Below are 22492 nucleotides of genomic sequence, written 5' to 3' on the forward strand. Positions count from 1 at the left end.
AAAGTAGAGGATGGCTCATTCAGACAATACATGATAGGAATAGCATCTGTAAGGAAAAGGAGAAATTTGGTGTTTCTGTATAATCCTCCAAAGAACTGCATGATCCAGAACAAATTTACATTAGTTATATATTGAAGGAACAATAAGTATGGAACATGAAAGTGAAATACTCATTACTTAAAGATGGGGACTTTCATTTATAAAGAGATAGACAAGGGGATTTTGGATTCTTATTGTGATAGAGTGTAAACTATACAAGAAAACTCCTATACCAGCATGTCAGGAACCATACTAGGGTCAGAGGGACTGATGCCCCATCAATGATAGATCTGCTTCTCACAGAAACTTTCATGGGTATTGAGAACTGCATATACAATATACCAGCTGGAAATAACCATCATTTAATACTCAAGTTTGAATATGAGATAAAAGAGGACATTAAAAGAGCAGAGGTAAGACAGGACATAAAGAGGAGATGTAATCATGGAAAGTACACAAATCTCAATGATTTCATTGGTAATTTAGATTGGAAAATGGTTTTGTTTTGAGAAGTTCAATGAAATTTACAATGAAGGAGTAGGGGCATGGGTACTTCAAGCCTCAAACACAGAGGGAACTATAAGAGAGGAAGGAATGGTTTGATAAAAGATTTCATAAAGCAAAGGAACTTTAAGATGTACAGGTACAGTGAAGATGCAGATGACACTTCACCCATTCAGCATTTGCAAGATATAAAGAAGCATGGAATGAATATAGCAGGATAAGAAAGGAAGCACAAAGACTTGCCTGAAGGTATGGAACCCTACTGGAATATGTTGCAGATGATGCAAATCATGAGGGAAATGTAAAGCAAGGAGGATTGCATTAGTTTATGAGGGGATCTAAACATACTCCAGAGTTGGTCTGAAACATGGTTGACAAAATTCAATTTGAGCAGATGTGAAGAAAATGGTGGGAAAGAACATAAGATGACCTCAATTTGGTTATATCATAGAAGGAAATGAGCTTTAGGATTCTCTGTGAGAAGGTCTTGGGAGTTGACATCATCCCTAGCCTGTTCCTCGAGTTACATATTATTTGAATAGCTAGGGAGACATGTTGTAAGAATAGCTTTTAGGTATATCAGTAAAGAAAAATTTAGCAAGCTATTCATATGCTACGTATGGCTAAAACTAGAGTATGCTTTTCAAGTTTGGTCATCATACTTAAAGATGCATAGAGAGCTCATAAAGAAGGCCTAGAGGAGGGCAACAAAGATATTACTAAAATTAGGAGAGCTGAATTACAGGAATGGGCTGGAGGCTTTATATTGTCTGACCTTGGAAGAGGAGAGTGAGGGGCTACCTGATCACAACCTTTAAGTTTTTACAAGAGGTCAACATTGTGGACAGTGAGCAGTTCTTCCAGAGATGTAGGGATAAAATACCAAAGGTCATGATATGAAATTAAGTAAAGAATCTTGTAAATGAATGGAACAGAATTACTGAGGACATTGTCAATGCAGATAGCATACAAAATTTAAGAGGTTGTATGGTACAGGGTGGTCAAGAGATGGGGCCCTACTAGTGTAAAACCCCTCTGCTTACACTAGAAATAGGTAATTAATTACAAATAGGTATTTCCAAGGTCAAAGAGAGGTGTAGTAGTAAATGTGATCTGACTTGAGAAGGCCTACCTCAGTGTGTTGAAGTACTCTGGACATATGAAGAGGATGAATGAAGAATAACAAACTGTATGAGGATTTAAGTGTCAGAAATTGAAGAAGAAAGGTTGCTATGGGCCTATGGGGCCTGATCATTGAGGAGGGCAAGAGGTGTTCCGTGGATAGAATGAATTTGATTGATGTAATATATGGGAGATGATGTGTTGTCTTTGAGTTAAACCAGGGTATATGAAGCAGTGAAGATAAACCATGGAGTAGTCTGTGAGGCTTTGCTGTGGATGGTAGGTTCTGGTTTAGGTACATGTAGAGCTAGAGATTGGATGTGTGCTAATGAGGCTATTGTTTATTTGTTCCTGACTCTACCTCTTTAAGGTAGGATATACATTAAGTATAGAAATTTTAAATGATATGATAGGTGTTTTCATTTAGGAAACTAAGAGTAGTACAAGAATTTATGCAAATGCAGAAATATGAAATATATGTATTGATTGAAGATTGTGTATGCAACCAATTACCAGGTTTAAATGTAAGAAGTAGCATGCTGAAATTGCTTGATGTTTTAAAGATTTGTATGGTAAGATGTAAGAATTGCTTGATTTTCAAGAAATGTAGAAGAGGGCTTGAAAACACCATATTTATTTTTAGGTTTTTGTTGAAGAAAGTGTGAAATATGCAGGCCAGGCTGTAGGTCTCATTGTAGCTGACCATCCGGACATTGCATATCATGCCGCAAAACTGGTTAAAGTGAGTTATGAGGAAGTAAAAAAACCAGTCTTGACAATAGCAGAGGCTCTGAAAGAAGGGAAAAGTGAAATGCTCATGAATCATGTCACAAACAAGAAGGAGCCCTTCACTTTTGGGAATCCTGAAGGTATGTAACTTATGCTGTATTTTTGTCTTGTGTACATTTCTTTCACACTTGTTGTTATTTCCCATACTTCAGAAGTAGTGACAGTAACAGACAAAGAAAAGGCCTTATTAGCTAACATCCATTCTCTAGCTGTCATGTGTAATGCACCAAAACCACAGGCCCCTATCTGCAACCAGGCCCCAGACATCTTTGCATGGTTTCCCCTGGTTATACCACATTAGTAGTATGTTGTCCCCAGTATACCACATTCCAGTTTACTGTGTTCCATGCATGCCTTTCACCCTCTTGCGTTTTTGGGCCCCAAGCACTCAAAATCTTTTTTCACTACATCCTTCCATTTCCAATTTGATCTCCCCTTTCTACTTGTCCCTTTTATTTCTAACATATTTATATATCATCTTTGTCAACCTTTCCTCATTTATTCTCTCCATATCTCCAGTCAAGTGCAGCACACCCTCCATAGTTCTCTCAACCATTTTCTTCATATTACCGCATTTCTCTTTTATCATGCCATTACTTAATTTAATGCTCTTTCTCACATTACATATTGTTCTAAAACAGTTTATTTCCAGTACATCCACCTTCTTCCATACATTCTCATCTATAGCCCATGTCTTGCATCCATACATCATCATAAAACACCATAACTTCTTGCATCCATACATCATAAAACACCATAACTTCTAGCACACATAGTGAATGAGGCAGCACATGGAACCTTGGAAGCAGAAGTGAGCCATAGGGTGGGCATAGCTTATGGGAGCACTGAAGAATCTGTGGAAAGAGAGAATATCTGGGAGGGGTGCCTCTAGCCATAGATACAGAGGGAATGGAAATAAGATGAAAGGAATGGTTTAATAAAAGATGTCAAAAAGCAAAAGAGCTTTGAGGTGTACAGCTACAAAGATATAAATGACACTCCAGCCAGCTTGCATTTGTAAGGCAGAAGAGAGTATGGAATGAGTGTAGCAGGATAAGAGAGGAAACTGTAACAATATTTTAAAGAATATTTAAGTTTTATATAGATTGAGCATGTTATTATTTGTGCTACTGGAAATTACTTTTATTGTGTTTGAAGGAATTGACTATGTTGATGCTGTTTTGTTTTATAAACTGTTTGGAGACATCAGATAATAACTGCGCAACAAGACAACTTGGCACCAAAAGTTAACAGGGACAGAGACTGTGACTCCCAGAAGTTGGTTAGACATTCTTTGAGTGTAGCTCCACTGCTTTTATCAAATATACATGGGAAAGCTCAGTACTGTGTTTTTGTTAAGGTCAACCCTTGAAACAGAAACACAAAGAAACTTAAAATAATGATATGGACAAGGTAAGTGAAAATTCAAAACATTCTTATAAATTCATCAGAAGTCAGTTGTCAGTAATGGAGCAATGAATAAAGCTAAGGGAAAAATTTGGAGGGTCGTTTAAGGATGTGTGTGGAATAATAAGTTGAAAAGTGCTTTCACTGTGGAAGAAACTGTAACCACTACTATTGATATGGAATAGGGAGGAGGTTTTGGAAATCATTGAGATATGAAAGATATTTACTGAATATTGAAAGAACTTTACCCAAACAGAGCTCGGAGTCCTGACGAAATTTTACATGTGCTAAAGATATATGCAGATGCACTAGGTGAACCACTCAAATTACTGTTCAAGATGTCATTGCAGAGAGGCCAAAGGAATGGGAAATGGGAAATATCATACCTATCTGTAAGAAAGAGACAGAACAGGTATTGAATTACTGACTGGTCTCACAAATGAATGTGGTGTGCAAGGTTCTGCAAGAGATTATTCGAAAAAAGTGGATGACTTTCTATATTGGAAAGATAAGTGAGGAACAGCATGGTTTTAGGGAAAAATGTCATGTTTAGTTAACAGAATTCTACAAGAGGGTGAGCTGTTCTGAACAAAGGGAAGGCTGGGTGGACTGCCTGTGTCTGGACCTCTAGAAAGCATTTAACATTGTACCACAGGGGAGGCTGATTAAGAACCTAGATCACCAGGCGGGATTATGAGGCAAACTCTTATGATGGATAGAAGGCTATCACATTGGGAGGGAATAAAGGATGCATGTTAGAAAGCCTTTCCTAAATGGGTTGAGGTGACTAGTGGATTGCCATTGGGTTTGGTTCTGGGACCATTAATCATCTTGAGTTTTGTAAAAGACTTGCCTGAAGGTATGGAATCCTACCTGAATATGTTTGCAGATAATGCACAGGTCATGAGGGAAGTGAAAAGTGAGGAAGAGTGCATCAGCCTTCTAGGGGACTTTAACAGACTCCAAAGATGATCTGAAATGTGGTTGATGAAATTCAACCTGAGCATATGTAAAGTTATGAGGCTGGGACAAAATGCAGGTTGTACCTCTCTCATTTGGCACTATGTGGTTTGGCAACTCGTATGATTCAGCATGTTTTGAATCTGCCTCCAGGGTGGCACTGTTAGCAATAACCATAGATTACAGAAGAAAACCTAGAGGAATGGACGAACATTGATAATGATGAGCCTGTTGTTTATTGACCAACAGATCAAGAAATCATGGAGATGGTTCAGCAAGGTGAGAAGAAACAAGATCATCATGAAGAAAGTTTAGAGGAAAATGAGGAAGTGGAAGAAAGAATTTCTATAGATAAATGTATCCAGATGACAAGAGATTTGATTGCAGGACTGGTGCAAAGGAACTTTATAATAGAACATGAAATTCTATCTGTCTTTATCTGTGTTGCTTGTTCCAGTTGGAACTATGTTTAAAGTGCTGCTCTTTAAATTATGTTTGTGTATTTGATTCAAAGAAAAATGATTGAGGAAAAGCCAAAGTACCAGAAGCAAGCTACATTGCAACAGTGGTTGAAGAAAGTCATTAATAACACTGCCAAGGTTCATTTCAGTGTAGAAAATTCACTTCTCTGTACCTCCTCTACCCCTGTGCAAGTACTTCTGATGTATTTCGATGTTCTACCTTTGATAACACAGCAATATATATGTGGAATGAGCTGGCAGGACTAGGGGTCAGGTATATGTTTACATACATTAGGAGTCAGTTTGTTTTCCAGCATTTTCTGTGACCTGGCAATGGCCAGGTCTCAAGGTTGCCAGATTAAAGAGGGACAACCTCAATATGATTATTTCCTAGCAGAAAATAAGTTTTAGAACTGTGTGTATGTGAATGATTTGGGAGTTGTCATTGTCCTTAACCTGTTGGTTGCTAGAGTCCCATACCAAGAGAATGCTTGTTGGCAAAAATTAGAATAATTTTCAAGCATATGGATAAAGAATTGTTAAGCAAGTTACTTATATCCTACATGAAGCCAGAACTAGAATATGCTTCTCAGGTTTTGGTCACCGCACCTAAAGAATTATGAAGAGCTCAAATGGAAAGTCTTGGGGAGGACAGCAAAGATGGTACCAGAAATAAGTTAGCTTAGTTACAGATGAAACCTGGAGGCTTTATATTTACTCATCATGGAAGAGAAAAGAGTGAGGGTTGACCTGATCACAACTTTTATGTTTTTCAAAGAGATTGATGATGTGGACTGTGAGCACTTCTTCAAGAGATGTAGGGATAGAGCAAATAAAGGTTTTTACATAAAATTAAGTAAGAAACTTCTTTAAAAGTATGTACAGAAATATTTTTGAAGGTATAAGGTTGTTGGATGAATGGAACAGAGTGACTGAGGACATGGTTAATGTAGACAGTATTCTTGAATATAAAATGTTGCATGATGATAGAGGATGTTCAAGAGATAGGGCCCTACAAGTATAAAACTCTCTCCCTGTACAGTACGGATAAGTAGATAATTACAAATAGGTAATTTCAGAATCAAAGAGAGGTGTGAAAGTGGATGGAGTTTTACTGAGAAGGTCAACCACAGTGTGTTGAAATTTTCTGGACATATGAAGAGGATGAACGATAATGACTTTCTAAGGGGATTCATGTATTAGAAGTGGAGGGAGAAGAGGGAGTGGGGAGACCAATGAGGAGATGGAAGAGAGAATGAAAGGTAGCTATGGGCTTCTGGGGCCTAATCGTGTTGGAAGGCATGAGTTGTGATGTGGATAAGCTGAATTTTATTGATTTTGCATATGGAAGATGATATGCTGTTACTGAGCTGAACCAGGGTAAATGAAACAGTGAAGATTAACCATGGAATGATGTGTAGGGCTTATCTGTCATTGGTAGGTTCTGGTTTATGTACCATGTAGAGCTAGAGTTGGATGTGTGGGAGTGAGGCCATTATCTAAAAGAGCAAATATGAGACAAGAAATGAATAGGAGATATATTTTTGAAAAATACATAAATACATAAACAGAGGTATAAGTTTGTTGAGTATTCCTGGTAAATTATATGGGAGGGTATTGATTGAGAGGGTGAAGGCATGTACAGAGCATCAGATTGGGGAAGAGCAGTGTGGTTTCAGAAGTGGTAGAGGATGTGTGGATCAGGTGTTTGCTTTGAAGAATGTATGTGAGAAATACTTAGAAAAGCAAATGGATTTGTATGTAGCATTTATGGATCTGGAGAAGGCATATGATAGAGTTGATAGAGATGCTCTGTGGAAGGTATTAAGAATATATGGTGTGGGAGGAAAGTTGTTAGAAGCAGTGAAAAGTTTTTATCGAGGATGTAAGGCATGTGTACGTGTAGGAAGAGAGGAAAGTGATTGGTTCTCAGTGAATGTAGGTTTGCGGCAGGGGTGTGTGATGTCTCCATGGTTGTTTAATTTGTTTATGGATGGGGTTGTTAGGGAGGTAAATGCAAGAGTTTTGGAAAGAGGGGCAAGTATGAAGTCTGTTGGGGATGAGAGAGCTTGGGAAGTGAGTCAGTTGTTGTTCGCTGATGATACAGCGCTGGTGGCTGATTCATGTGAGAAACTGCAGAAGCTGGTGACTGAGTTTGGAAAAGTGTGTGGAAGAAGAAAGTTAAGAGTAAATGTGAATAAGAGCAAGGTTATTAGGTACAGTAGGGTTGAGGGTCAAGTCAATTGGGAGGTGAGTTTGAATGGAGAAAAACTGGAGGAAGTGAAGTGTTTTAGATATCTGGGAGTGGATCTGGCAGCGGATGGAACCATGGAAGCGGAAGTGGATCATAGGGTGGGGGAGGGGGCGAAAATCCTGGGGGCCTTGAAGAATGTGTGGAAGTCGAGAACATTATCTCGGAAAGCAAAAATGGGTATGTTTGAAGGAATAGTGGTTCCAACAATGTTGTATGGTTGCGAGGCGTGGGCTATGGATAGAGTTGTGTGCAGGAGGATGGATGTGCTGGAAATGAGATGTTTGAGGACAATGTGTGGTGTGAGGTGGTTTGATCGAGTAAGTAACGTAAGGGTAAGAGAGATGTGTGGAAATAAAAAGAGCGTGGTTGAGAGAGCAGAAGAGGGTGTTTTGAAGTGGTTTGGGCACATGGAGAGGATGAGTGAGGAAAGATTGACCAAGAGGATATATGTGTCGGAGGTGGAGGGAACAAGGAGAAGAGGGAGACCAAATTGGAGGTGGAAAGATGGAGTGAAAAAGATTTTGTGTGATCGGGGCCTGAACATGCAGGAGGGTGAAAGGAGGGCAAGGAATAGAGTGAATTGGAGCGATGTGGTATACCGGGGTTGACATGCTGTCAGTGGATTGAAGCAGGGCATGTGAAGTGTCTGGGGTAAACCATGGAAAGCTGTGTAGGTATGTATATTTGCGTGTGTGGACGTATGTATATACATGTGTATGGGGGTGGGTTGGGCCATTTCTTTCGTCTGTTTCCTTGCGCTACCTCGCAAACGCGGGAGACAGCGACAAAGTATAATAAATAAAAAAAAAATACATAAACCTCAATTGGAAAACGAATTCAGTCACAGGGAACCAGGGCTTTATGTTGAGAAGCTCTGTGATATTTACAATGAAGGAGTAGAGGCACAGATTCCCAAAACCAATAATTCCCTCAACTGCCACATTACTCACCTTTGCATTCAAATCACCCATCACTATAACCTCGTCTCTTGCATCAAAACTACTAACACACTCACTCAGCTGCTCCGAAAACACTTGCCTCTCATGATCTTTCTTCTCATGCCCAGGTGCATATGCACCAATAATCACCCATCTCTCTCCATCCACTTTCAGTTTTACCCATATCAATCTAGAGTTTACTTTCTTCACTCTATCACTTACTCCCACCACTCCTGTTTCAGAAGTAGTGCTACTCCTTCCCTTGCTCTTGTCCTCTCACTAACCCCTGACTTTACTCCCAGGACATTCCCAAACCACTCTTCCCCTTTACCCTTGAGCTTCGTTTCACTCAGTGCCAAAACATCCAGGTTCCTTTCCTCAAACATACTACCTATCTCTACTTTTTTCTCATCTTGGTTACATCCACACACATTAAGACACCCCAATCTGACCTTACGAGGAGGATGAGCACTCCCCGCTTGACTCCTTCTTCTGTTTCTCCTTTTAGAAAGGTAAAATACAAGGAGGGAAGGGTTTCCAGCCCCCCGCTCCCGTCCCCTTTAGTCGCCTTCTATGACACGTGGGGAATGCGTGGGAAGTATTCTTTCTCCCCTATCCCCAGGGATACATATATATGTGAATATATATATATATATATATATATATATATATATATATATATATATATATATATATATATATATATATATAATATATTTATTTATTATACTTTGTCGCTGTCTCCCGCGTTTGCGAGGTAGCGCAGGGAAACAGACGAAAGAAATGGCCCAACCCCCCCCATACACATGTATATACATACGTCCACACACGCAAATATACATACCTACACAGCTTTCCATGGTTTACCCCAGACGCTTCACATGCCCTGATTCAATCCACTGACAGCACGTCAACCCCGGTATACCACATCGCTCCAATTCACTCTATTCCTTGCCCTCCTTTCACCCTCCTGCATGTTCAGGCCCCGATCACACAAAATCTTTTTCACTCCATCATTCCACCTCCAATTTGGTCTCCCTCTTCTCCTCGTTCCCTCCACCTCCGACACATATATCCTCTTGGTCAATCTTTCCTCACTCATTCTCTCCATGTGCCCAAACCACTTCAAAACACCCTCTTCTGCTCTCTCAACCACGCTCTTTTTATTTCCACACATCTCTCTTACCCTTACGTTACTCACTCGATCAAACCACCTCACACCACACATTGTCCTCAAACATCTCATTTCCAGCACATCCATCCTCCTGCGCACAACTCTATCCATAGCCCACGCCTCGCAACCATACAACATTGTTGGAACCACTATTCCTTCAAACATACCCATTTTTGCTTTCCGAGATAATGTTCTCGACTTCCACACATTCTTCAAGGCCCCTTGAATTTTCGCCCCCTCCCCCACCCTATGATCCACTTCCGCTTCCATGGTTCCATCCGCTGCCAGATCCACTCCCAGATATCTAAAACACTTCACTTCCTCCAGTTTTTCTCCATTCAAACTCACCTCCCAATTGACTTGACCCTCAACCCTACTGTACCTAATAACCTTGCTCTTATTCACATTTACTCAACTTTCTTCTTCCACACACTTTACCAAACTCAGTCACCAGCTTCTGCAGTTTCTCAAATGAATCAGCCACCAGCGCTGTATCATCAGCGAACAATAACTGACTCACTTCCCAAGCTCTCTCATCCCCAACAGACTTCATACTTGCCCCTCTTTCCATATATATATATATATATATATATATATATATATATATATATATATATATATATATATATATATATATATATATATATATATATATATATTATCCCTGGGGATAGGGGAGAAAGAATACTTCCCACGTATTCCCTGCGTGTCGTAGAAGGCGACTAAAAGGGGAGGGAGCGGGAGGCTGGAAATCCTCCCCTCTCATTATTTTTTTTTAATTTTCCAAAAGAAGGAGTAGAGAAGGGGGCCAGGTGAGGATATTCCCTTAAAGGCCCAGTTCTCTGTTCTTAACGTTACCTCGCTAACGCGGGAAATGGCGAATAGTTTGAAAGAAAAGAAAGAAAAGAATATATATATTTTTTTTTTTTTTTTTTTTTTTTTTTTATACTTTGTCGCTGTCTCCCGCGTTTGCGAGGTAGCGCAAGGAAACAGACGAAAGAAATGGCCCAACCCCCCCCATACACATGTACATACACACGCAAATATACATACCTACACAGCTTTCCATGGTTTACCCCAGACGCTTCACATGCCTTGATTCACTCCACTGACAGCACGTCAACCCCTGTATACCACATCGCTCCAATTCACTCTATTCCTTGCCCTCCTTTCACCCTCCTGCATGTTCAGGCCCCGATCACACAAAATCTTTTTCACTCCATCTTTCCACCTCCAATTTGGTCTCCCTCTTCTCCTCGTTCCCTCCACCTCCGACACATATATCCTCTTGGTCAATCTTTCCTCACTCATTCTCTCCATGTGCCCAAACCATTTCAAAACACCCTCTTCTGCTCTCTCAACCACGCTCTTTTTATTTCCACACATCTCTCTTACCCTTACGTTACTTACTCGATCAAACCACCTCACACCACACATTGTCCTCAAACATCTCATTTCCAGCACATCCATCCTCCTGCGCACAACTCTATCCATAGCCCACGCCTCGCAACCATACAACATTGTTGGAACCACTATTCCTTCAAACATACCCATTTTTGCTTTCCGAGATAATGTTCTCGACTTCCACACATTTTTCAAGGCTCCCAAAATTTTCGCCCCCTCCCCCACCCTATGATCCACTTCCGCTTCCATGGTTCCATCCGCTGACAGATCCACTCCCAGATATCTAAAACACTTCACTTCCTCCAGTTTTTCTCCATTCAAACTCACCTCCCAATTGACTTGACCCTCAACGATACTGTACCTAATAACCTTGCTCTTATTCACATTTACTCTTAACTTTCTTCTTCCACACACTTTACCAAACTCAGTCACCAGCTTCTGCAGTTTCTCACATGAATCAGCCACCAGCGCTGTATCATCAGCGAACAACAACTGACTCACTTCCCAAGCTCTCTCATCCCCAACAGACTTCATACTTTCCCCTCTTTCCAAAACTCTTGCATTTACCTCCCTAACAACCCCATCCATAAACAAATTAAACAACCATGGAGACATCACACACCCCTGCCGCAAACCTACATTCACTGAGAACCAATCACTTTCCTCTCTTCCTACACGTACACATGCCTTACATCCTCGATAAAAACTTTTCACTGCTTCTAACAACTTGCCTCCCACACCATATATTCTTAATACCTTCCACAGAGCATCTCTATCAACTCTATCATATGTTGTAAATGGAAATGGTGAAGAGCTTGTAGATTTATGTGCTGAAAAAGGACTGATGATTGGGAATACCTGGTTTAAAAAGCGAGATATACATAAGTATACTTATGTAAGTAGGAGAGATGGCCAGAGAGCGTTATTGGATTACGTGTTAATTGACAGGCGTGCGAAAGAGAGACTTTTGGATGTTAATGTGCTGAGAGGTGCAACTGGAGGGATGTCTGATCATTATCTTGTGGAGGCTAAGGTGAAGATTAGTATGGGTTTTCAGAAAAGAGGAGTGAATGTTGGGGTGAAGAAGGTGGTGAGAGTAAGTGAGCTTGGGAAGGAGACCTGTGTGGGGAAGTACCAGGAGAGACTGTGTACAGAATGGAAAAAGGTGAGAACAATGGAAGTAAGGGGAGTGGGGGAGGAATGGGATGTATTTAGGGAATCAGTGATGGATTGCGCAAAAGATGCTTGTGGCATGAGAAGAGTGGGAGGTGGGCTGTTTAGAAAGGGTAGTGAGTGGTGGGATGAAGAAGTAAGAGTATTAGTGAAAGAGAAGAGAGAGGCATTTGGACGATTTTTGCAGGGAAAAAATGCAATTGAGTGGGAGAAGTATAAAAGAAAGAGACAGGAGGTCAAGAGAAAGGTGCAAGAGGTGAAAAAAAGGGCAAATGAGAGTTGGGGTGAGAGACTATCAGTAAATTTTAGGGAGAATAAAAAGATGTTCTGGAAGGAGGTAAATAGGGTGCGTAAGACAAGGGAGCAAATGGGAACTTCAGTGAAGGGCGTAAATGGGGAGGTGATAACAAGTAGTGGTGATGTGAGAAGGAGATGGAATGAGTATTTAGAAGGTTTGTTGAATGTGTCTGATGACAGAGTGGCAGATATAGGGTGTTTTGGTCGAGGTGGTGTGCAAAGTGAGAGGGTTAGGGAAAATGATTTGGTAAACAGAGAAGAGGTAGTAAAAGCTTTACGGAAGATGAAAGCCGGCAAGGCAGCAGGTTTGGATGGTATTGCAGTGGAATTTATTAAAAAAGGGGGTGACTGTATTGTTGACTGGTTGGTAAGGTTATTTAATGTATGTATGACTCATGGTGAGGTGCCTGAGGATTGGCGGAATGCGTGCATAGTGCCATTGTACAAAGGCAAAGGGGATAAGAGTGAGTGCTCAAATTACAGAGGTATAAGTTTGTTGAGTATTCCTGGTAAATTATATGGGAGGGTATTGATTGAGAGGGTGAAGGCATGTACAGAGCATCAGATTGGGGAAGAGCAGTGCGGTTTCAGAAGTGGTAGAGGATGTGTGGATCAGGTGTTTGCTTTGAAGAATGTATGTGAGAAATACTTAGAAAAGCAAATGGATTTGTATGTAGCATTTATGGATCTGGAATATATATATATATATATATATATATATATATATATATATATATATATATATATATATATATATATATATATATATATATTTTTTTTTTTTTTTTGCCGCTGTCTCCCGCGTTTGCGAGGTAGCGCAAGGAAACAGACGAAAGAAATGGCCCAACCCACCCCCATACACATGTATATACATACGTCCACACACGCAAATATACATACCTACACAGCTTTCCATGGTTTACCCCAGATGCTTCACATGCCCCGATTCAATCCACTGACATCACGTCAACCCCGGTATACCACATCGCTCCAATTCACTCTCTTCCTTGCCCTCCTTTCACCCTCCTGCATGTTCAGGCCCCGCTCATACAAAATCTTTTTCACTCCATCTTTCCACCTCCAATTTGGTCTCCCTCTTCTCCTCGTTCCCTCCACCTCCGACACATATATCCTCTTGGTCAATCTTTCCTCACTCATTCTCTCCATGTGCCCAAACCATTTCAAATCACCCTCTTCTGCTCTCTCAACCACGCTCTTTTTATTTCCACACATCTCTCTTACCCTTACGTTACTTACTCGATCAAACCACCTCACACCACTCATTGTCCTCAAACATCTCATTTCCAGCACATCCATCCTCCTGCGCACAACTCTATCCATAGCCCACGCCTCGCAACCATACAACATTGTTGGAACCACTATTCCTTCAAACATACCCATTTTTGCTTTCCGAGATAATGTTCTCGACTTCCACACATTCTTCAAGGCCCCTTGAATTTTCGCCCCCTCCCCCACCCTATGATCCACTTCCGCTTCCATGGTTCCATCCGGTGCCAGATCCACTCCCAGATATCTAAAACACTTCACTTCCTCCAGTTTTTCTCCATTCAAACTCACCTCCCAATTGACTTGACCCTCAACCCTACTGTACCTAATAACCTTGCTCTTATTCACATTTACTCTTAACTTTCTTCTTTCACACACTTTACCAAACTCAGTCACCAGCTTCTGCAGTTTCTCACATGAATCAGCCACCAGCGCTGTATCATCAGCGAACAACAACTGACTCACTTCCCAAGCTCTCTCATCCCCAACAGACTTCATACTTGCCCCTCTTTCCAAAACTCTTGCATTCACCTCCCTAACAACCCCATCCATAAACAAATTAAACAACCATAGAGACATCACACACCCCTGCCGCAAACCTACATTCACTGAGAACCAATCACTTTCCTCTCTTCCTACACGTACACATGCCTTACATCCTCGATAAAAACTTTTCACTGCTTCTAACAACTTTCCTCCCACACCATATATTCTTAATACCTTCCACAGAGCATCTCTATCCACTCTATCATATGCCTTCTCCAGATCCATAAATGCTACATACAAATCCATTTGCTTTTCTAAGTATTTCTCACATACATTCTTCAAAGCAAACACCTGATCCACACATCCTCTACCACTTCTGAAACCACACTGCTCTTATTTGCTTTGTCGCTGTCTCCCGCGTTTGCGAGGTAGCGCAAGGAAACAGATGAAAGAAATGGCCCAACCCACCCCCATACACATGTATATACATACACGTCCACACACGCAAATATACATACCTACACAGCTTTCCACGGTTTACCCCAGACGCTTCACATGCCCTGATTCAATCCACTGACAGCACGTCAACCCCGGTATACCACATCGATCCAATTCACTCTATTCCTTGCCCTCCTTTCATCCTCCTTCATGTTCAGGCCCCGATCACACAAAATCTTTTTCACTCCATCTTTCCACCTCCAATTTGGTCTCCCACTTCTCCTCGTTCCCTCCACCTCCGACACATATATCCTCTTGGTCAATCTTTCCTCACTCATTCTCTCCATGTGCCCAAACCATTTCAAAACACCCTCTTCTGCTCTCTCAACCACGCTCTTTTTATTTCCACACATCTCTCTTACCCTTACGTTACTTACTCAATCAAACCACCTCACACCACACCTTGTCCTCAAACATCTCATTTCCAGCACATCCACCCTCCTGCGCACAACTCTATCCATAGCCCACGCCTCGCAACCATACAACATTGTTGGAACCACTATTCCTTCAAACATACCCATTTTTGCTTTCCGAGATAATGTTCTCGACTTCCACACATTCTTCAAGGCTCCCAGGATTTTCGCCCCCTCCCCCACCCTATGATCCACTTCCGCTTCCATGGTTCCATCCGCTGCCAGATCCACTCCCAGATATCTAAAACACTTTACTTCCTCCAGTTTTTCTCCATTCAAACTTAACTCCCAATTGACTTGACCCTCAACCCTACTGTACCTAATAACCTTGCTCTTATTCACATTTACTCTTAACTTTCTTCTTTCACACACTTTACCAAACTCAGTCACCAGCTTCTGCAGTTTCTCACATGAATCAGCCACCAGTGCTGTATCATCAGCGAACAACAACTGACTCACTTCCCTAGTTCTCTCATCCACAACAGACTTCATACTTGCCCCTCTTTCCAAAACTCTTGCATTCACCTCCCTAACAACCCCATCCATAAACAAATTAAACAACCATGGAGACATCACACACCCCTGCCGCAAACCTACATTCACTGAGAACCAATCACTTTCCTCTCTTCCTACACATACACATGCCTTACATCCTCGATAAAAACTTTTCACTGCTTCTAACAACTTGCCTCCCACACCATATATTCTTAATACCTTCCACAGAGCATCTCTATCCACTCTATCATATGCCTTCTCCAGATCCATAAATGCTACATACAAATCCATTTCCTTTCTAAGTATTTCTCACATACATTCTTCAAAGCAAACACCTGATCCACACATCCTCTACCACTTCTGAAACCACACTGCTCTTCCCCAATCTGATGCTCTGTACATGCCTTCACCCTCTCAATCAATACCCTCCCATATAATTTACCAGGAATACTCAACAAACTTATACCTCTGAAATTTGAGCACTCACTCTTATCCCCTTTGCCTTTGTACAATGGTACTATGCACGCATTCCGCCAATCCTCAGGCACCTCACCATGAGTCATACATACATTAAATAACCTTACCAACCAGTCAGTAATACAGTCACCCCCTTTTTTAATAAATTCCACTGCAATACCATCCAAACCCGCTGCCTTGCCGGCTTTCATCCTCCGCAAAGCTTTTACTACCTCTTCTCTGTTTACCAAATCATTTTCCCTAACCCTCTCACTTTGCACACCACCTCGACCACAACACCCTATATTTGCCACTCTATCATCAAACACATTCAACAAACCTTCAAAATACTCACTCCATCTCCTTCTCACATCACCACTACTTGTTATCACCTCCCCATTTGCGCCCTTCACTGAAGTTCCCATTTGCTCCCTTGTCTTACGCACTTTATTTACCTCCTTCCAGAACATCTTTTTATTCTCCCTAAACTTTAATGATACTCTCTCACCCCAACTCTCATTTGCCCTCTTTTTCACCTCTTGCACCTTTCTCTTGACCTCCTGTCTCTTTCTTTTATACATCTCCCACTCAATTGCATTTTTTCCCTGCAAAAATCATCCAAATGCCTCTCTCTTCTCTTTCACTAATAATCTTACTTCTTCATCCCACCACTCACTACCCTTTCTAATCAACCCACCTCCCACTCTTCTCATGCCACAAGCATCTTTTGCACAATCCATCACTGATTCCCTAAATACATCCCATTCCTCCCCCACTCCCCTTACATCCATTGTTCTCACCTTTTTCCATTCTGTACTCAGTCTCTCCTGGTACTTCCTCACACAAGTCTCCTTCCCAAGCTCACTTACTCTCACCACCCTCTTCACCCCAACATTCACTCTTCTTTTCTGAAAACCCATACAAATCTTCACCTTAACCTCCACTAGATAATGATCAGACATCCCTCCAGTTGCACTTCTCCGCACATTAAGATCCAAAAGTCTCTCTTTCGCGTGCCTGTCAATTAACACGTAATCCAATAACGCTCTCTGGCCATATCTCCTACTTGCATACGTATACTTATGTTTTTTATTATATTTTTTTATTATACTTTGTCGCTGTCTCCCGCGTTTGCGAGGTAGCGCAAGGAAACAGACGAAAGAAATGGCCCAACCCACCCCCATACACGTGCACATACATACGTCCACACACGCAAAAATACATACCTTACACAGCTTTCCATGGTTCACCCCAGACGCTTCACATGCCCTGATTCAATCCACTGACAGCACGTCAACCCTGGTATACCACATCGATCCAATTCACTCTCTTCCTTGCCCTCCTTTCACCCTCCTGCATGTTCAGGCCCCGATCACACAAAATCTTTTTCACTCCATCTTTCCACCTCCAATTTGGTCTCCCACTTCTCGTTCCCTCCACCTCCGGCACATATATCCTCTTGGTCAATCTTTCCTCACTCATTCTCTCCATGTGCCCAAACCATTTCAAAACACCCTCTTCTGCTCTCTCAACCACGCTCTTTTTATTTCCACACATCTCTCTTACCCTTACGTTACTTACTCGATCAAACCACCTCACACCACACATTGTCCTCAAACATCTCATTTCCAGCACATCCATCTTCCTGCGCACAACTCTATCTATAGCCCATGCCTCGCAACCATACAACATTGTTGGAACCACTATTCCTTCAAACATACCCATTTTTTACTTTCTGAGATAATGTTCTCGACTTCCACACATTCTTCAAGGCCCCCAGGATTTTCGCCCCTCCCCCACCCTATGATCTACTTCTGCTTCCATGGTTCCATCCGCTGCCAGATCCACTCCCAGATATCTAAAACACTTTACTTCCTCCAGTTTTTCTCCATTCAAACTTACCTCCCAATTGACTTGACCCTCAACCCTACTGTACCTATATATATATATATATATATATATATATATATATATATATATATATATATATATATATATATATATATGGAGTGAGTATTTTGAAGGTTTGTTGAATGTGTTTGATGATAGAGTGGCAGATATAGGGTGTTTTGGTTGAGGTGGTGTGTAAAGTGAGAGGGTTAGGGAAAATGATTTGGTAAACAGAGAAGAGGTAGTAAAAGCTTTGCGGAAGATGAAAGCCGGCAAGGCAGCAGGTTTGGATGGTATTGCAGTGGAATTTATTAAAAAAGGGGGTGACTGTATTGTTGACTGGTTGGTAAGGTTATTTAATGTATGTATGACTCATGGTGAGGTGCCTGAGGATTGGCGGAATGCGTGCATAGTGCCATTGTACAAAGGCAAAGGGTATAAGAGTGAGTGCTCAAATTACAGAGGTATAAGTTTGTTGAGTATTCCTGGTAAATTATATGGGAGGGTATTGATTGAGAGGGTGAAGTCATGTACAGAGCATTAGATTGGGGAAGAGCAGTGTGGTTTCAGAAGTGGTAGAGGATGTGTGGATGAGGTGTTTGCTTTGAAGAATGTATGTGAGAAATACTTAGAAAATCAAATATATATTTTTTTTTTTTTTTTTTTTTTTATACTTTGTCGCTGTCTCCCGCGTTTGCGAGGTAGCGCAAGGAAACAGACGAAAGAAATGGCCCAACCCCCCCCATACACATGTATATACATACGTCCACACACGCAAATATACATACCTACACAGCTTTCCATGGTTTACCCCAGACGCTTCTCATGCCCTGCTTCAATCCACTGACAGCACGTCAACCCCGGTATACCACATCGCTCCAATTCACTCTATTCCTTGCCCTCCTTTCACCCTCCTGCATGTTCAGGCCCCGATCACACAAAATCTTTTTCACTCCATCTTTCCACCTCCAATTTGGTCTCCCTCTTCTCCTTGTTCCCTCCACCTCCGACACATATATCCTCTTGGTCAATCTTTCCTCACTCATCCTCTCCATGTGCCCAAACCACTTCAAAACACCCTCTTCTGCTCTCTCAACCACGCTCTTTTTATTTCCACACATCTCTCTTACCCTTACGTTACTCACTCGATCAAACCACCTCACACCACACATTGTCCTCAAACATCTCATTTCCAGCACATCCATCCTCCTGCGCACAACTCTATCCATAGCCCACGCCTCGCAACCATACAACATTGTTGGAACCACTATTCCTTCAAACATACCCATTTTTGCTTTCCGAGATAATGTTCTCGACTTCCACACATTCTTCAAGGCCCCCAGGATTTTCGCCCCCTCCCCCACCCTATGATCCACTTCCGCTTCCATGGTTCCATCCGCTGACAGATCCACTCCCAGATATCTAAAACACTTCACTTCCTCCAGTTTTTCTCCATTCAAACTCACCTCCCAATTGACTTGACCCTCAACCCTACTGTACCTAATAACCTTGCTCTTATTCACATTTACTCTTAACTTTCTTCTTCCACACACTTTTCCATACTCAGTCACCAGCTTCTGCAGTTTCTGACATGAATCAGCCACTAGCGCTGTATCATCAGCGAACAACAACTGACTCACTTCCCAAGCTCTCTCATCCCCAACAGACTTCATACTTGCCCCTCTTTCCAAAACTCTTGCATTTACCTCCCTAACAACCCCATCCATAAACAAATTAAACAACCATGGAGACATCACACACCCCTGCCGCAAACCTACATTCACTGAGAACCAATCACTTTCCTCTCTTCCTACACGTACACATGCCTTACATCCTCGATAAAAACTTTTCACTGCTTCTAACAACTTGCCTCCCACACCATTTATTCTTAATACCTTCCACAGAGCATCTCTATCAACTCTATCATATGCCTTCTCCAGATCCATAAATGCTACATACAAATCCATTTGCTTTTCTAAGTATTTCTCACATACATTCTTCAAAGCAAACACCTGATCCACACATCCTCTACCACTTCTGAAACCACACTGCTCTTCCCCAATCTGATGCTCTGTACATGCCTTCACCCTCTCAATCAATACCCTCCCATATAATTTACCAGGAATACTCATCAAACTTATACCTCTGTAATTTGAGCACTCACTCTTATCCCCTTTGCCTTTGTACAATGGTACTATGCACGCATTCCGCCAATCCTCAGGCACCTCACCATGAGTCATACATACATTAAATAACCTTACCAACCAGTCAACAATACAGTCACCCCCTTTTTTAATAAATTCCACTGCAATACCATCCAAACCTGCTGCCTTGCCGGCTTTTATCTTCCGCAAAGCTTTCACTACCTCTTCTCTGTTTACCAAATCATATATATATATATATATATATATATATATATATATATATATATATATATATATATATATCCCTGGAGATAGGGGAGAAAGAATACTTCCCACTTATTCCCTGCGTGTCGTAGAAGGCGACTAAAAGGGGAGGGAGCAGGGGGCTGGAAATCCTCCCCTCTCGTTTTTTTTTTAATTTTCCAATAGAAGGAACAGAGAATTGGGCCAGGTGAGGGTATTCCCTCAAGGCCCAGTCCTCTGTTCTTAACGCTACCTCGCTAATGCGGGAAATGGCGAATAGTTTGAAAGAAAAGAAAAGAAAGATATATATATATATATATATTTTTTTTTTTTGCTCTATCGCTGTCTCCCGCGTCTGCGAGGTAGCGCAAGGAAACAGACGAAAGAAATGGCCCAACCCACCCCCATACACGTGCACATACATACGTCCACACACGCAAATATACATACCTACACAGCTTTCCATGGTTTACCCCAGACACTTCACATGCCCCGATTCAATCCACTGACAGCACGTCAACCCCTTTATACCACATCGCTCCAATTCACTCTATTCCTTGCCCTCCTTTCACCCTCCTGCATGTTCAGGCCCCGATCACACAAAATCTTTTTCACTCCATCTTTCCACCTCCAATTTGGTCTCCCACTTCTCCTCATTCCCTCCACCTCCGACACATATATCCTCTTGGTCAATCTTTCCTCACTCATTCTCTCCATGTGCCCAAACCACTTCAAAACACCCTCTTCTGCTCTCTCAACCACGCTCTTTTTATTTCCACACATCTCTCTTACCCTTACGTTACTTACTCGATCAAACCACCTCACACCACACATTGTCCTCAAACATCTCATTTCCAGCACATCCATCCTCCTGCGCACAACTCTATCCATAGCCCACACCTCGCAACCATACAACATTGTTGGAACCACTATTCCTTCAAACATACCCATTTTTGCTTTCCGAGATAATGTTCTCGACTACCACACATTCTTCAAGGCTCCCAGAATTTTTGCCCCCTCCCCCACCCTATGATCCACTTCCGCTTCCATGTTTCCATCCACTGCCAGATCCACTCCCAGATATCTAAAACACTTTACTTCCTCCAGTTTTTCTCCATTCAAACTTACCTCCCAATTGACTTGACCCTCAACCCTACTGTACCTAATAACCTTGCTCTTATTCACATTTACTCTTAACTTTCTTCTTTCACACACTTTACCAAACTCAGTCACCAGCTTCTGCAGTTTCTCACATGAATCGGCCACCAGCGCTGTATCATCAGCGAACAACAACTGACTCACTTCCCAAGCTCTCTCACCCCCAACAGACTTCATCCTTGCCCCTCTTACCAAAACTCTTGCATTCACCTCCCTAACAACCCCATCCATAAACAAATTAAACAACCGTGGAGGCATCACACACACCTGCCGCAAACCTACATTCACTAAGAACAAATCACTTTCCTCTCTTCCTACACATACACATGCCTTACATCCTCGATAAAATCTTTTCACTGCTTCTAACAACTTGCCTCCCACACCATATATTCTTAATACCTTCCACAGAGCATCTCTGTCAACTATCATATGCCTTCTCCAGATCCATAAATGCTACATACAAGTCCATCTGCTTTTCTAAGTATTTCTCACATGCATTCTTCAAAGCAAACACCTGATCCACACATCCTCTACCACTTCTGAAACCACACTTCTCTTCCCCAATCTGATGCTATGTACATGCCTTCACCCTCTCAATCAATACCCTCCCATATGATTTACCAGGAATACTCAACAAACTTATACCTCTGTAATTTGAGCACTCACTCTTATCCCCTTTGCCTTTGTACAATGGTACTATGCACGCATTCCGCCAATCCTCAGGCACCTCTCCATGAGTCATACATACATTAAATAACCTTACCAACTAGTCAATAATACAGTCAACCCCTTTTTTTTATAAATTCCACTGCAATACCATCCAAACCCGCTGCCTTGCCGGCTTTCATCTTCCGCAAAGCTTTTACTACCCCTTCTCTGTTCACCAAATCATTTTCCCTA

The 22492-nt window shown here is 41.7% G+C and overlaps 1 protein-coding gene across 1 annotated transcript in view; it reads left to right on the forward strand.

The window, feature by feature from the left end:
- The window catches only part of LOC139764912 (uncharacterized), a 567165-nt gene that overhangs the window by 279836 nt on the left and 264837 nt on the right, over positions 1–22492 (forward strand). The window contains exon 13 of the mRNA XM_071691991.1: positions 2309–2534. Coding sequence (XP_071548092.1) covers positions 2309–2534 — 226 coding nt within the window. The remainder of the gene's footprint in view (positions 1–2308; positions 2535–22492) is intronic.

This window comes from Panulirus ornatus, chromosome 4 (genome assembly GCF_036320965.1).
Source record: "Panulirus ornatus isolate Po-2019 chromosome 4, ASM3632096v1, whole genome shotgun sequence".
Classification (NCBI taxonomy): Eukaryota; Metazoa; Arthropoda; class Malacostraca; order Decapoda; family Palinuridae; genus Panulirus; species Panulirus ornatus.